Source organism: Paramormyrops kingsleyae, chromosome 1 (assembly GCF_048594095.1).
Source record: "Paramormyrops kingsleyae isolate MSU_618 chromosome 1, PKINGS_0.4, whole genome shotgun sequence".
NCBI classification, from domain to species: domain Eukaryota; kingdom Metazoa; phylum Chordata; class Actinopteri; order Osteoglossiformes; family Mormyridae; genus Paramormyrops; species Paramormyrops kingsleyae.
This window is the reverse complement of record NC_132797.1, coordinates 37439722-37456374: the sequence shown is the minus strand read 5'-3', so window position 1 is coordinate 37456374 and position 16653 is coordinate 37439722. Positions and strand designations below refer to the sequence as shown.

The following is a 16653-nucleotide window of genomic DNA, read 5'->3' as shown; positions in this document are numbered from 1 at the left end:
AACCAATAATATATACAAAGTGCCTACAGCAAGGGCCCAATATATCTTCATTTCCATACATGGATGACAAATAGAGGGATAGGATAGGAAGTTAAATTAAAACATCATTTAGTAGATGCAACAAGAAACTTGGGAATTTTACTTCTTCTTTTTTTATATTCATCTTCATTCCCCAAAACACATGTACAAATAGGATATGACAAAGCACAGCTCCTCAACTCACACTCTTCACTGATCGATATACTGTACTAACTACAGCTTTCCCATACTACCCATTTGTCTGATTCATCCCATCAAACACTAGGGAACAGCTAAAACAACATGATTGGAGTTTCTGCCCTCACTGAATATGTGTTGGGACCGGTAACCCTCACAGAAAGGTGTCTCATATTTTGTGATCATTCTGTGAAGTCGGCTGCTACAGAACTGTGTTGACACACATTCATGGCAACATTTGACACAGACAAGTCATTAGATTACATTCTCCATGGCACCATTATAAAGCTGAGTAAAGAACTGCTCAGATTTCAAGTCCCACTTTTCAAAAAAATCATAGAACCCCAGAAGAGTAAAATTGTGCGACATAGGCATTTTGCACTTTCATAAATATATATTTTTGGTGACACCATTCTGGGACACAATTTTAATGGAAACACTACAGGAAAATTGCAGGGACTCAAGAGAGTCATGCGCCACATCTCTGTAGGTTGTACCACCTGCCATTTTTCTGTCTTTAATTCAGTGTTTCTCAAGCTGGTCCTCAGGGACTTTCATGTTTTTGCTCCCTTCAAGTCCACATTTGTGCTTCCTCTCAACTCTCACAGACCTGGACCGTCTGGGGGTTCTCGAGGACCGGTTTGAGAAACATTGCTTTAATTTAAAAATTTAAAAAGTTTTTTTTTAACTGAATGAAATTGTGGAAGATGTGTAGGATAAAGAGACATTTCAGAAGTTTCAATTTCAAATGAAGGGGCGACCTGCTCTCCAGTTAAGTTTAAAGCAGTACAAGATGCTCAGAAGCAGAAAGTTGTGAACAAAATACAAAAAACAAAGGAAAAAAGGAGGAAGGATGTAATGCTTTCTTGATTTACTGCCAAGTAGGTAAAGCTGGTAAGAGATAAGTAGAACTGGACCTTTTCCCATTATTTTTTCAGTTTTTAGAGATTTTCAAAAAAGCTTCCTAAAGGCCAGCACTCTTCAAATTTGTCCCCTATTTGTGTCACGCCCTTCTGAATAGCAGTGAGAGCTTGTATGGATTTCAGATGGTTTGGGCAAAAATTGTGGAAAGCACAGTAGGGAGTGTCATACCAAAATAGGTGTGATTACTCAATTGGTCTTTAAACAACATCTTAGAACTAATATTGGGGGAAAAAATCAAGCATTTTATGAGCTTAAATTATTAAAATCTACTTTAAGATTATTTAGATTTCGAGGCATCCACAGTAACCCTGAAGAAGATCTGTAGGTGCCCAATGACATTCCCTAAAATGAGCCAGGAAACCCAAAGGGTTAAATCAGGACCTAATTGTCAACATGGGAGGGGTATGGATACACTGGTAGGTTCCGGGGGCACAGCACTTGACAAGGGCCTTTGAATCACTAAAATTATACGTAACATTGGGCGGGGAGACCCAAGGTAAAATTTTGTTAAATTTTGGTGGTGTCCAGAATTTATAGGATACCACAGATTGCAGCTTTAAATGATGGATGACAGGTGTCATAAGCTTTTGCTGTCTTAAGCATGACAGCAAAAAATTTACTTCATAACGCATCATGGCATTTATCATATGTATAATGACTGCTGTCACAGATGTCAGGATGTATTATTGCATGCTTATGACAGTGTCATTGAGGATTTTTGGTTTGTCCTAGTATAACGTTTAATGTCTTTTTTCCATCTGCATACAATAATTCTGCTAAGACTGTGTCAGATGCTGCTGTAAGTGCGCCACTCAAATTCATTCCAGGTAGCATCTGTATCATCAGACTACTAGGCAGTCCAGCATTCTCAGAAACCAGAATATTGTTGCACTTTGCCTGCTGCATAGTAACGCATATTTCAAAACAATGAATTTAACTGGGATCAAGTGTTCTTTATTCTAAGGTTTGTCCCAGAAAGACCAGATTACTCAGGCTTTGAGTTTAATGCCACTTGTTTCTTCATTTTTTACCCTTTACTTCCAAATTCCCTGAGTGATGATTGTTCTGGGGGATAACAGATTTAACACATAAATCCCTTAATATGCCACCTGCAACAGCATGCTACATTCAGTTTAAGTAGGTACTTATTTTTGGGCCGCTCTGGACTCAGCAGTGTACCATCAGGCAGTGTTTTATTATGGCTATTTCAAATTAAGTGGGCCACAGAAATGTGGCTTCTATTTGTTTTCATTTATCCAGGTGACAAAATAAAATGCTTCCAGAACTCATAATGGAATTGACTTTGACTGAACTCCTTGGATAGAGGTACAGTAGACATGCAAGTAGGGTGACCAGATAATCCATGTCAGGGAGGACACTCTGAGCTTGGACAGGAATTGTAAATTACCATTTCAATTAAATGGACCTGGATTTCACTTGAGCACCGAGTTCTTGTTGTGTGCTGATTGGTCAGTCTCCTATAATCATGCATGTGTCACTAATGCTAATGTGAAACAGCTGGATGAGTCTTTCAGTCAAGGAAACAAACTAGTCAAAGCACAAGAAAAGCTGAACTATTTGGGCGAGCACAGGAGCCTTTCAATTTGAAAGTAGTTTGTAAAACCCGAAGTAGCTCAAAGTGTCCTCCCTGACATGGATTATCTGGTCACCCTACATGCAAGAGGCTTCAGTACTTCAGGCTTTATTTTATTTATTCATAATTTATCTTCCTACTAAGGGTGGTTCATTGGGTATACTGTGCTGTTTTGCCCCTTTGCGGCTGATGGTTCAAATCCCAGCTCGGCTCCGAGATTATATGTTCTGAGATATAAATGTTTCTTTCCATAGTCACGTGACACCACTATGAAGTTGACTCCCATTTCATCCGATTTCAACCAAACCGGTCTCAATCATCCGTGCTGCTTTTGTACAAGTTTGTGCCATTGAAATTTTCACTTGTGCTGCTTTGGTTTGTGAGATATAAATGTTTGTTTACATGGTGACTTCACTGCCGTGTGTCCCCGTCCAAATTCCTTCTCCTTGTAACGCGCTGCTCAGCTGTTTCTTTGATGTTACAGTTTCAAGTTACCCTGTGAGTTTCAAGTTCACCCTTGCTGCTGCAAGGGTTTCCATCAATAAAATTGTTCATATTTTAAAAAGCTGTGTTTATTTGAATTATAATAAAAATCATTTTAGCTTGATAGTATAACTGACAGGTTTTATTACATTGTCATTGTATATGCAGCTCGATAGTGATGTTTCAGCGATTATAACTGTATATTTAGATTGATAAGAATTGCTTCACTGACATCTCTTATTAATTATGTATATTTAGTTACATAGTGACACCCATCCATTTTCTGAAACTGCTTATCCTATTCAGGGTCACGGGGAGTCTGGAGCCTGTCCGGAAGGCTATAGGCACAAGGCAGAGAACAAACCTGGTTGGGGCACCAGCCCATCGCAGGGCCAACTCACCTATGGGCTATTTGGTAATTCCAATTAGCCTCAGCATGTTTCTGGTCTATGGGAGGCAAACCAGAGTGCAAAGAGGAAACACCACAATGACATGGAGAGAACATGCAAACTCCACACACATGGAACCCTGGCGGAGACTTTAACCCAGGACCCAGAGCTAACACTGCACCACCATGCCACCCCTTCATAGTGACATGTTTACCGTATATAAAATAAATGTACTAATGTTTTTTAAAAAGCTTGTTTTAATAATTATTATAGAAAATCATTTCCTTTGTTAGTATGTCTGACATGTTTTATTAGATTATCAATGTATATTCAGCTCCATAGTGGCAGCATGCGTTTATCCATTAATAAAATATGTTTACAAATTTTTGAAAAAAGTGTGTCTGGATTATGTGTAACATAATTAGGTCTGCAATAATATGTATATCTTTAAAGCTAAATCCCTAATATTATTGATTAATAATTGTTAAATATTGATTAATAATTGTTAAAATCATACTGGTTAGGGGAACATGTAGCTATGGAGTTGAATACATGGTAGTGATCAATAATACATGTTGCTATAGAGCAGGGTCCTTCAAATCTGGACCTCAATTCCAAAGCCTTGTTTTCAGTTCTCCCAGGTAGTTAGTTTAATAATTACTGATTCTGATTGGCCAGAGGCTTCACACCTGGCTCACAGGTAAAGGAAGGCTGGAAAACCAGCAGTGCTCGGACCTCGAGGACCGTGATTTGAATAATAGGGCTATAGAGCATAAACTGAAGCAGCACAAATGAAAATTTCAATGGCACAAACTGGCACAAATGCAGCATGAATGACTGAGACGGATTTGGTTCAAATTGTATGCAAATAGGGGGCCAACTCCATAATGGTGACATCACCATGTAAACAAGCATTTATATCTCAGAAACTAAAGCAGCGCAAATGAAAATTTCAGTTGCACAAATGCAGCACAAACAATTCAGATTGGTTTGGTTAAATTCTGAAATGTATGAGACCCCAACTTCATTCAGGTCCTAAAATAAGATTGGTGTACTTTTCCTGGCAAGTAATTCTTGAAGTTCAAGAAGAATGTGTCATATTCACTTGCGGCTACGTTATCAAAAGTTACAGGATTTTATTAATAATTCTATTTCCATCTAGGTCCTTCTCAATACATTTTATTGCGGTGTTCGACAATATTTCCAGAACAATCTTTGGCAAACATCATTAAAAATTATTTGAAAGTGGAACATTTGAAGTCAGAAGTAGTCAACATGTCTGTTCTTTTGTCTGGTGCTATTTTAGGTGTAGGGACAAAGTGCAAGAAACAGCATCACTGACAGCTTACGTAAAGGTATTTTTGAAGGGCATTAAAATGAAGTAAACTTGCTGTCAGGCACTGTGATTTTCATCACTCCTACTTCAATTCCTTGTTTGTGTAGGGGTGGGAGGGAGAGGATACACTTGTTATTCTTTCTACTATGCTTTCTTTAAAAGTAGGACAGCTTCTGAATAATGTTAGGTTTTGTATTAAGAACACATCGTTACAGTTTAATGTAGGGTGTCCTTCTTTTATTTTGCTTTAACTGGTAAAAATGTGCACATTATTATTATTATTATCTTTAAATATTTGCTTATGTATGCATTATCTTTGCACCTTGCCTTTTTGTCAATGCACTGTTTTCTTGCTACTGTATGCATCAGATCTTAAGCTTAATCTTAAAATGTCATACCCTTAGCGTTATATGGTGCGGACGGATCTGAGGCCTACCTTGGCAATCTGGACACACCAGTTAAGTAGCAGCTGGGAGCCAATATGGTCCTTATGCTCATGCACATAGTCCAGTAGGCAACCATGGGGCATGAGCTGTGTTACCAGCTGGATTGTGGGACTCAGGCAGACACCCAGAAGTCGCACCAGGTGAGGATGGTCCATGCTGGCCATGATCAGGGCCTCCTGGGGGTGAGCAGAGACAAAATGATTTCATGTAAGACATGATGCTAACACTTTCCCGGCCAGTGCTGGTTGATGCCCATGTGGAGCCCTAGGCAAGCTTTACATCAGAATTAAGTTATCAGACCTGCTGCAAACAGACATTTTGACACCTAGTACGCCTTTCCTCAATCAGAATCGCATTAAACAAATACAGGAAGCTCCGAAGTGTTTTTAAGTGACATATCCTATTAGGTCTGGGAAAAAAACCACCATATGTTACGTTTAAGTAATATAATTAATTTCCCCTGGAACCAGCAAGGTATATCTTATCTTATCTTACAAATCTATATCTGAATTATTGCAATATTACAGTATTATGAACCGAAACACACTGTAAGCTGCTATAGTCAACATCTACACTTAAACCTCATGTATGGCCAAATTACACACAGCAGCTCATGTTTGCAAACCAACAAATGGTTCTGGGTTCTCCTGTTTTAAGTGGAGGGCCAAAATTCCTCCGTTGCCAGAGATTGATCAATATATACAGAAGGTGTTTATTTGCAGTAATTGCCTGTAAAGTTAGGCATTTAATTAGAGTAGTGTGAGGATTAGTTTTTCACAGGGGCCAAATATTAAATTCTGACTAGAGTCTGATAATCTGTTTAAAAAAATAAAACGAAGAAATATGGAAGAAAAAAAACTACTTTTTTTTGTATCCAAATGGAATGCTTGCAGGACTGGTAAAGAGTGCCAGCATTGATATTGCATACAACCTAAAGTAACCTCTTCTCTCAGAGTGTAATAACAATGATCCCTTATACTAAGAAAAAACATGAGCATTGCTCCAAACAGCATGCCAGGATAGAAGTAGCTTCAGGAATCAGTGTGTGACAGCTAATAATCATGCCTGCCCTTAAACCACTTCTAATAAACAGCAATTAAACCTTCCTTTGTGGAGATAATTGCCTTGCATGACCAAATTCTGAATTAAACTGTTAATTTAATGATTTATTGGTATATGTTAAAAATATATACCATATAGTTTTATGCTTGAGTTCTCTCTAATGCTGAGATAGAAGATAAATAAATGGCGAGTATTGCTTGTGTGTCTTTTCCAGTATGTGTGTGTCAATCTACCCATGAGGAGTGAGGTTTGGCTTTCTCTATGTATGCCACTTTGGGTTTGGATATGTGGTAACACTTTACTTGACGGGGCATGAATTCTTAGTAATAACTCAGTTACTACTGAAGTACAAATTATGAACAAATCATGAACAAACACAGTCGCAACTTGAGAAATGCGTCACGATTCATTAATGATGAACAAATATGAGATCAGTATTTATCTTGTGTTATTCATTACTTCTTCCTTTGGTAGTCCCTTCAGTTATTCACAAAGGTTTACAGAATTAACAGATAGTAACAAATATAGTAACCGCTTGAGATATAACATGCATCACAATTCATTAATGATGAATAAGCATGTGATCAGCATGTAACCAAAACTTAGTTTGTAGTTAATTAATACATAAGGAATAGTGTAATGCTATATTATTTGTGCTCTATCAAGTAAAGTGTTACCAGATATGTATTTGTGGGTGTCCTTGTGTGTGAGCCTATAGCAGGAGATGCTGATGCCTCCAGAATATACTGTGACTGTCAGCACTGAGATCATATCTCCAGCAAAGAAAAGATATTTTAAGAGACTACCTCAGAAATAGACGAAGTACCTTTAAATTTAGATATAGAGAGGCAGGAACCTTACCAATGCTGTGTAATGTAGATGAATAAAGTCTTGTCAGAGATATTTCACAAATTAAAAAATGGTAAATAAATTAAGGAGTATTTATAAAAAGAATTTAGAGTTTGGTGATCAGTGGTCATTGTTGACACACCACAGCACAAAGTGCACAACAATGAAATGTGTCCTCTGCATTTAACGCATATGTGACATTGGTATACAGCAGGTTAAACTACATTATTTAAGTAGTGTTAAATTTATTGTGGCTTTTATTGATTATGCAGAGATGGGCAGTTAGGGTTAGGTTTTAGTGTGCTATGCCAGTGTATAACACAATGGTAAAAAAATACTGGCCACAAAAAAAAGCTAAATACATCAACCAAAAATATCTGTTTTTATGTACAGCCTGTGATGGCATAAAACAAGCAGGCTGTGTGTGGCTCTGTGGGTTAGGACTCCTGTGCCTGGCCGAGTGGTGATACTGTTGGGCCATTGAGGAAGGCCTGTATCCCCAGTTTGTTCAGGGGTCCTAGATGACTCTGATCCACACGTGCATGTTGCTTTGGAGAAAAGTAACTTTTCAGTTTTTTATAGTGGATACATTTCGAATGTGGTGGTTTAGATGTGTTTGTGTATGTATGTGTGTGTGTGTGTGTGTGCATGCACATAGAAAAATACGGACAAGAATCAAATTAAAACTGTCAGTGTATGCAGTGGTGATTGTGTTACTGTATGCATGCTGATTTGCCCCATATGCTGATGATAACATACATATAGTCTCTCATATTACTTGAGATATCACAAAACCATCAAAAGACTAAGTACTGGCTAAAATATTAAAAACTCTCAAAACAATTTCGCTAATAGGACTAATGCGAATGAAACGGTGCCCTGTGTTTCATAGAAACACAATTATTTCAATAGTGATTTACAATAAAGGACATTTTTGTTCTATACTGAAATCTTCAACAGGACCATCCCTTATATGTGGGGACATAAAATAGCAGCATGACTAGAAATTAGGAAACATTACATGCAATAAAAATGCAGATGACGCTGCTGAAATGTATGTTAATGAGCACTAGGACCCTTTCTTTTGACAGGCACAACAAGGCAGTCTGTATCCAATTAGTGCAAGCCAACCCAGATGCCTCTGTTCTAAAATGGTAACATAGAATCACGGTACATTTTGATTTCACTAAATAGAGGACAAGTTATGGAGACCCTTCTTTCTCATCTGCATATAACCCTTCCCTTCACTAATTGTGGCTCAGAAAATCTGACAGGGAGATTGCTCATCAGGCCTACTAGCTTCCTCTTTCTCCCCTACACAGGTACAATGACACAAACCTCTGCACTTGTGTGACGCAAAGATGAGCTAAAAATGGCTCAGTCGTAATTTCTGTGCTGTCGTAAAAAGGGACACCAGACTTGGAATGTCAGTGGTGCCTTTAATTGGAATCAGACACCTTGAACAAAACGTATAAAGCCAATGAAAAACCATATAAATTCATGCATATACCTTAAAATATACACTGTTTCACTCAATTTTCTGTTTATTAACCACTTTTTATAATTGAAAAAACTGTCCTTTCATGGTCATACTTACGTCCATGAACTCCACATTGGCCTTGGGTCCCGTTGTCTCATTCAGTATCTTTACTGCAACAGGAATCTTTACTGTTTCCCCCTCTGGCACCCAGATACCCTGTGTGTGACACAAGCAGTGAGCAAAAGCAAAACGTATGCCTTAAACTTGATCAAGAACAAACTCACGCATACACAGAATGCATCTGAGTGGAATGATATTTTTTGCGTAATAAAGCAAAATATCTAAATGGTCAAGACAAACAAGATCAAGTGTTTGAGGCTGTCCTTCTCTTTGCTTTCTCTGTGTTGCACTGCTTTAATTTTTATGTCTAAAGTTGGTCACTTCCAGATCTTCCCCTATACAATGTATCTGCAAGTTTGAAAAAGATCCATAAAAAACATTTATATTTACTTTGTTCACAAGATCAAGTGTCTTCTACACTCCCCCTTTAACTTTGATACCACACAACACTGATGCTTCATTTCTGGGGTAATTTGTCTCAAAATGAAATCAGATGTATATCTTCATCTGTGCAACATTTTTGTGAAGCAGTAATAAAATCCATCAAATACTTTTTGACTTATTACAATCACAATGTCAAATGTCCCTTTGCTGCTACTAAGCAATGTTGTTTCAGTTAATTTGTTAATTTGTCTAAAACTTAGATCAGTCCCAATTGTTCACCCAAACATTGTTTGATAAAGATTTGTCAAATATTTTTTGAGTTATCACGTCAAAGAGAAGGTGTTTGCAGTGGACCAGTCCCAGCCATGGCCCCTGCGCATGGATGACACGCAAATATATATTATTATAAGTGTCAAAGCAAATATGACCAACAGCTATAGGATCTTTTTATTTTTTCCTCAGTCTTCCAGAAACTCCCAAGTGAAAAAAAGTCAAACTTTTATTTTTTACATAAATGGGAAATCAGGTTACCTTATAGACTATGCCGAAGGCCCCTGACCCCAACACTTTCAGCCGCTTTAGCTCTGTCTCCTTCAGTATGCGTAGTTGAGCTTGGTTTGGGGCTGTTCCACTGGGTGTAAGGGGCTCCACCAGCTATGTGAGAAATTGGAAAACAATCCTATTGATCAGTCACACAACTGACCAGTAATGCATGCCATATCAAAATATATTGCAGAATTATTAAGCAAAGTAATACAACAGTATTATAAAACAATACTGTACAAACATATTTATAGATTGAAGCTTCCTAGTACTCTTGAACGGCAAGTAAAGAGAGTTTTCCACAAAACTGTTCCTTTCCTTATGAAACAATACTTTCCACATATTCCGTGCACCTATATTCAATGAATGAGTGAGGGGTATTGCATGTAATTGAAACTTTAGCTTGTAAACACCACAGGTCACACCAGTGAATAATTGGTGATTCTCAAACAGCAGAACAGCCAGAGAGAAGATAATGGCAGCAGATTAAGTAAAGTACGAGCTCATTTTCTTTCATTATGAGTCAAGAGGTAATAAGCAGGGCTAAAACACAAACTGGGACTGTTGCCACTTCTCCATTTAACAAAAATTTGAAATGAGAAACTGTAAAAGATGAAACTAGATGAAACTGTAAAAGACACTGATTGTAGCTGATTGAGTAACCAATCCTGACCAAGAGCTATCCACAGCTGAGGTGCTAAGTAACAGTCCAAGGACTGCAGATGGTACATTGTCAACAAAAAATTCTGAATGGCTATGCAATAAAGTGGATTGTGATTTTAATAGCAAATGACGACAGCAGGCGTATCACTGAAAACCATATGAATTATGCCTTGACATCTGCAATGTGTATGTGCCTGTGTATGTGTTGATATGCAGCTGTGCTTCTGGACCACAATGTCCCACAATAAGTTAAAAATACATTCAGACAGGCAGTTCAGCTACAATGCCAAACCTGCTGGCGCAGACAGGTCTGGAACAGAGATGGGGTCTCTCTGGTTTGTCGATGTGGGGGGGCAGAGAGACAGATAATAGTGAAACGCCTGGCCTGCTAAACTGTATGCTGTTAGAAGCACCGGTTCACCTATGAGCTGTGACTCACACTTCACTTTTTTAATCTCATCCATGAATAGATATAGATGTGAGGTTAAAACCATTTTCATTAAATGTATCCCAGAGTGGGGAAGTCAGAAGGGAGAAGTGAGAGCGTGCAAATTGTATTATGACAGATTGTCCATTCTGATCGAATATGGTTGTTACATCAGGGTATGAGAATGAGGAGTAGAACAGAATGAGCTGCCCATTCCACCCATTTACCAACAGAAAAAAACAGACTGAACTATCCCAAGCAGCAATTCTTACAAATAGAATTTTATTCAGGAGATTTTAATTTTATGCTTTTATTGTTTCACTTACCTCTGCATGACTGCAGCTGATTAGGCTCAGAAAAGTATCAATTGCAAAAAATAATGGAATTTATTTTATTTACTTATTGCATTTTTATTTATGTACACAACCTGCTATAATTACTCCCGGTATATTGTCTAAACTGTTTAGATTGCAATGGTGACGAGTCTGTAACCTTAATATATGTCTACACGTGATCTACCTGTGCATGCTGATACCAGCCTTGGGCCCACACATACATTAATCCACCCCTGGTCCAGGTAAATTAGAAACATCAATTTGCCTGATCGGCAAACTCCACATGCACAGGGCAGAGGTGGAACACCCTATAGCTGCAATACAGTAGTGCTACTCACAGAACCACTGGGATATGTGAGGTATAGAATTTTGCCATAGAAAAACTGTTGGTGCTTTTCCAATGTCATCAAAAACGGAGCCGAACCCCATTTGTACCTGTGCTGATATGGCCCTGCTTACTAGTATGTGTGAAAGCATGAATAAACAGAGCTGGTTGTGTCACCACCATCTGATTGGTTAAGATGCATGAAGATACCATTGATCTGCATTGATATGCATGGATTATCTGAGGGAAAACACGGCATATTCTATATAGTATTCATTTTTAGTAGTATCGCACATTGCAATGTATTGATGCATTCTCGATAACATGGAATTTGAAAATTTCCCCCTACTTAAAAAAGTACTATAGCACAGCTGAACAATATGGGTTTTGAATACAAATGCACTCTATCAGTGATGGGATTTAATCCGGTGACCTTCCTGTCGTGAGCATGAGGACCGCACACTGCCCCACAGAAAGTGGTTAAAGTTCCTTGGCACAATCCCCTACCCCAAACATTAAAAAAGTTTCCCTTTTTTTGACCTTCTTCTGCTTTGAGAATTCATTTTGCAGTGTATTATCATGGCAATGAAGTTACTGGGTGGTACAGTTGGGAGGAAGGTTATTGTGCAAATCAAATTTGTGGGTCGGCACCATTTCAAAACCTCACACAAGACATAAAAAATACACATGCACATATTATTGTGCCTGAAACGGCATGTTACTATCATACATTCAAACATGTCCGGCAAATGACAACCACTACTTATCTCCTATCTGCTAATGCCCAAAAAGCATAGCTAATGTCAGCCAGAAAATAGTTTGTTAGTTGTGTTCAAAATATGTGATATGGAGATTCAGTTTCCTTCTTATACATGCAGTAGCACATTTACTTGGTTTGCAGTTGTAAAAAGCTAAGCATAGATAGCCTTGCTGCTGAGATTGTGAATGTGTGAAAGAAAAGTGAATGTCATGACATGACTACTCATTGATGATATGTAGAGTTATTGGTAGAAGATGGGAATGGGGGAGGGTATTATGGGATGCAATCTGACACGGGAAGTTTGCTCATTGGTCAGATTACCCTGACTGCAAGTTTACTGCAAGTTTAACAACATGTTATTCACAGTCAAAGTAGGCATGTTATTGGTTGACTGAATAATTCATTTATATGGTACGTTACATTTTCACAAAATATTCAATAGGCACATGCCTACCTAAATTGCTTGGCACAACACTAGTGGTGGGTAGCACTGTCTGCAGGGTCGAGGGTTTGAACCCTGGCTATGATGTGTTTGTGTAGATTGCATGTTTTGTCTGCGTCATGTGACTAAAACATACAGCTAGGGTGTCGGTACGCCCTGGTATTACGTTCTTGGTGTCCCCTTATGCTGCCTGGGTTAGGGTCCCCCCTGCCCCCACCCCCATTGACCCTAACTAGGATAAGTGCTTGGAAGATGGATGGCTGAAGTTCTTACACTTTTATGATCTTATTTGAACTTTTTAAAACAAATTCTTCACACAATGATAATACCTATCCCTTTGTAAAGCAATTCTTTCATTATCTTGGGTGAAGGATCACTCTTAATGCTCAGTCTAGCATTCTGTTCCTAACCACTACACCACATTAATAGAATGCACCCCAGCAACATGCTGCTCTCAAGTGTCACTCTCAACTAATATTACACCATCCACCTCCATGAAAATAACATCCCAAGTAAAGCTGAAATGTATGCATATGTATTTCTTCTGCTACAACTTGCTAACAGTATGCTTCCATCACCTCCTCAGGCTAATGGTGTTCCCACCACTTTCCAGAACACATGATGAGTTCTCTCCATTGTTTTAATGAAAATTCACAATGATGCATTCGATAGAATTTGTTGTGACAAGTGACTGAGAATGTACCTGTGTGATGATCATTTTAGATTCTAATCACATTCCCTATAGGCAAGGCATTGTCCACTAAGCACTGATATGGGTTTCTGACCTCTGTCTCAAGAAAGCGTCTCAGGGCCCTCTTCTTCTTGATGCTCTTGCGCCGAACGTAGACGGCCATACTCAGGGCTAATATTACTACCACAAACAAACCCCCGATCACCCCAGCTGCGATAAGGGGGGTCCTGCAATGAAGAGAGGCAGTGTAAGACAGTAAAAGTACATATCCTCCTGAGATCCAAGGCAAAAAAAAGGTTTTTCAATTTTTTTTTATTTTTATTTTTACATAAATTAAGTGTTGGGATGGTGAAAGGCATACCCCCACATATGTGATGTCATCTTAACTGTCCTCTTTAAGGAACAACGGGACCTAAAAGAGTAGCATGTATAGTATGAAAGATATGAGCAAAAATGTAATGTCCTCTACAGAGGACAAAAATTAATTGCTGGATCTCAGGAGGATACTGTCTTTATAAATATTGCTAAACCAAAATAAACACCAGGCAAGACAGTTATAACTCAAATTTTAAAAATTGCAAAAGCAAAGCATTTATCTTTAAGCATAATACTTTTGCCCCAGAAGCCCAGAAAGTAACAAACCATACATTAATTTGTAAATACAGATGTCATCGTAACAGGACAGGAAAAGATTATAGTTTGGACAAACAGAATACTATAAAAAGAGATGGGACACAATTTATAGCTTAAGTCTAAATGGCAGCTGGGAAAAATGTGTATATATTATCCATTTAAATTTGTTCAGTTCTACAATTTTGGGTAGAATCATGGGTGGAATCTATGTTGATATTTCAACTGTCCTTGCATGCTGACTTGGGAGAGTGCATAATTGTGTCTATGCCCATTAAGGTTTTGCAATCAGTCATCCAATAAATGTAGGCTGATACTTGCTACACCGTTGTACAAAGGCAAAATACCATAACTGCAAAATTGAGTTATGATAAAAATTGGGAGTATTTAGCCCTGTTTTATCTTGTAACAAAATATCTTAGCTTAGGTATGCTCATTTTTGAAGAAAACACAATCATTTACCTACATACTAGACATATGGATGGACAGTCAAAAAATTTGAAGCCATTTTTCTCAGAATAGGCTTCGGGTGACTGCATAGTTATTGTGATTTGCCTTTATAGGACAGGACAGTACATTAATGTATCCATACAATAAAAACATTTGAGCTCAGTATTAAAAATATGTGAGCACTGTTTTCAAAGTGTAATATTTGCGAGATTAGACTTACCGCTTCAACAATATATTCTTGTATTCAAATGCATTAGTATCAAACACAGAAAAACTCTCATTCAGCTGGTTTCCTGCTATTTGTGGTATGCAATATATTTTTTGAGACAAAGGTTGATGCAGGCAAAAATTACCGGATATGTGGATAATGCAAAATTAGAAGATATACAGAAATGTATAGGAGTTTGTAAAGGAGATGCACAGACAAATGTCTATAATGAACTCCCCTTTGTCACCATGAACATCTTTCAAATGATACTATTGACTGAAACAATCATCTGGGCCCCTCACTACCTGTCTGGATCAATAATCTATAAAACATTGCAAGAAAAAAGAAACAGTGCCATTGTGTTACCCTATGCCATGTTAGTTGGTCAGTAAGCAACACTCAACTGATTGCAGAACTGAGGTACAGGGAATTTATAATCTCAAGTTGTCTATGTGAGTTACTGTTCATAGAAAAACAAGCACCCATTGTGAACAGCCCCTCAAAAATGCACAAAATGAAGTTCACTATTCCAGTCATGTTTATAGTCCATAAAATAAAATGTGAAGCAAAGCAGAACAACACAGAAACTGTTAAAAACCATCAATGATAGCAGTGACAGTAATGTACCAGGGGAAAGGATAACAAGATGGTCAAATAATGACAAGTACCTGTCCATCAACCCCACACAGTCTTGGATCCGTGGCCCAAGGCACCTGACAGTGAAAAAAGAGACACTTTTTGATTGAAACCAACTGCATCTGTGTACCTTCTATCAACAAAGACATCAATAAGTTCACAGTTTGTGGAGAGACCCAGAAGGCCACCAGAGAAAGTACAATGGCAATGATGTTTGGATTGAAGTAGTTTCAGCGCTAATGATCTTGCTGGGACTGGATCTTTCTACTCATTAGAATTTGAACATTTAGATGGATAATCCTAAACAAAGAGTGAAAACCACAACATTTGTGTGAAGCAGATAAAAATTAAATGAAGCATGAATCTATCTAATGGTATGATTTGACGTTCAGTCCTCATACAGTCGAGGGAAAAAATAAAACTTCCAGAAAATTCCAAAAAGCAAATCTTGAATTTGCCACATGCCAAACGGTTTGCTAAATCCACGTGAATGTAGTGATGTGTAGGTAGAAAGAGAATGAATTTATTTTCTCTATTTATGTTTTTTATATGCACTACGATGGTTGCGTACTGACTTTCTTGTCATTATTCCCTAAACAATACAGTAAAAGAATAATTTATATAGCATTTACATTGTATTAGATATTATACGCAATGCAGATATGAAGTATATGGGAGGATGTGCGTAGGTTATATGAAAATATTATGACATTTTATATAAGGGACCTGAGCATCCATGGATTTTGGTATCTGTGGGGGTTCTTGGAACCAATCCCCCGCGGATACAGAGGGCCTACGGTACTTGGAAAAGATCCCACTGTTTCACATGTTCAGAAATTCAGCAACTATTACAATATCCCAATTGTTATGACATTACTATGGCACTGGTAAGTAATGAGAAATAACAGCCTAAAATGGTGCATGTGAAACATAAACTGCATGCATGACGCAGTCATGTGTGATGGGGATGGGAACACAGAATTATCTTTTTTTTTTTTTTAAATGGGCCTGAGATGGGACCAGTACGATAAATACCATTGACTGCAAAAGAGAAAATGAGACTGAGCATAACTTAGAAAAGCAAAAACTAGCTTGTGGGTGGCAGAGCAGATGTCATTATAAGTTAACTTAGGGGGGCATATGAAAAAAGAGAAAAATGTTATTTTAAAAAGTATGTTGCAATAATGACACACACCCAGTCACCTGACATCTCTGCAGCCTTGGCCCTAATACATAACTTCTTAGTTTATATAGCTAACC

At 38.0% G+C, this 16653-nt stretch overlaps 1 protein-coding gene across 4 annotated transcripts in view; it reads right to left on the bottom strand.

The window, feature by feature from the left end:
• LOC111851594 (receptor tyrosine-protein kinase erbB-4-like) overlaps positions 1–16653 on the bottom strand; it is a 198291-nt gene that overhangs the window by 18499 nt on the left and 163139 nt on the right. For 3 of the 4 annotated variants that reach the window (XM_072715254.1, XM_072715263.1, XM_072715265.1), the window contains 6 exons: positions 15426–15470; positions 13831–13881; positions 13564–13696; positions 9815–9937; positions 8897–8995; positions 5379–5564 (listed from right to left, as the gene is read on the bottom strand). In XM_072715254.1, coding sequence (XP_072571355.1) covers positions 5379–5564; positions 8897–8995; positions 9815–9937; positions 13564–13696; positions 13831–13881; positions 15426–15470 — 637 coding nt within the window. The remainder of the gene's footprint in view (positions 1–5378; positions 5565–8896; positions 8996–9814; positions 9938–13563; positions 13697–13830; positions 13882–15425; positions 15471–16653) is intronic. The other variant, XM_023826641.2, reaches the window with a different exon arrangement.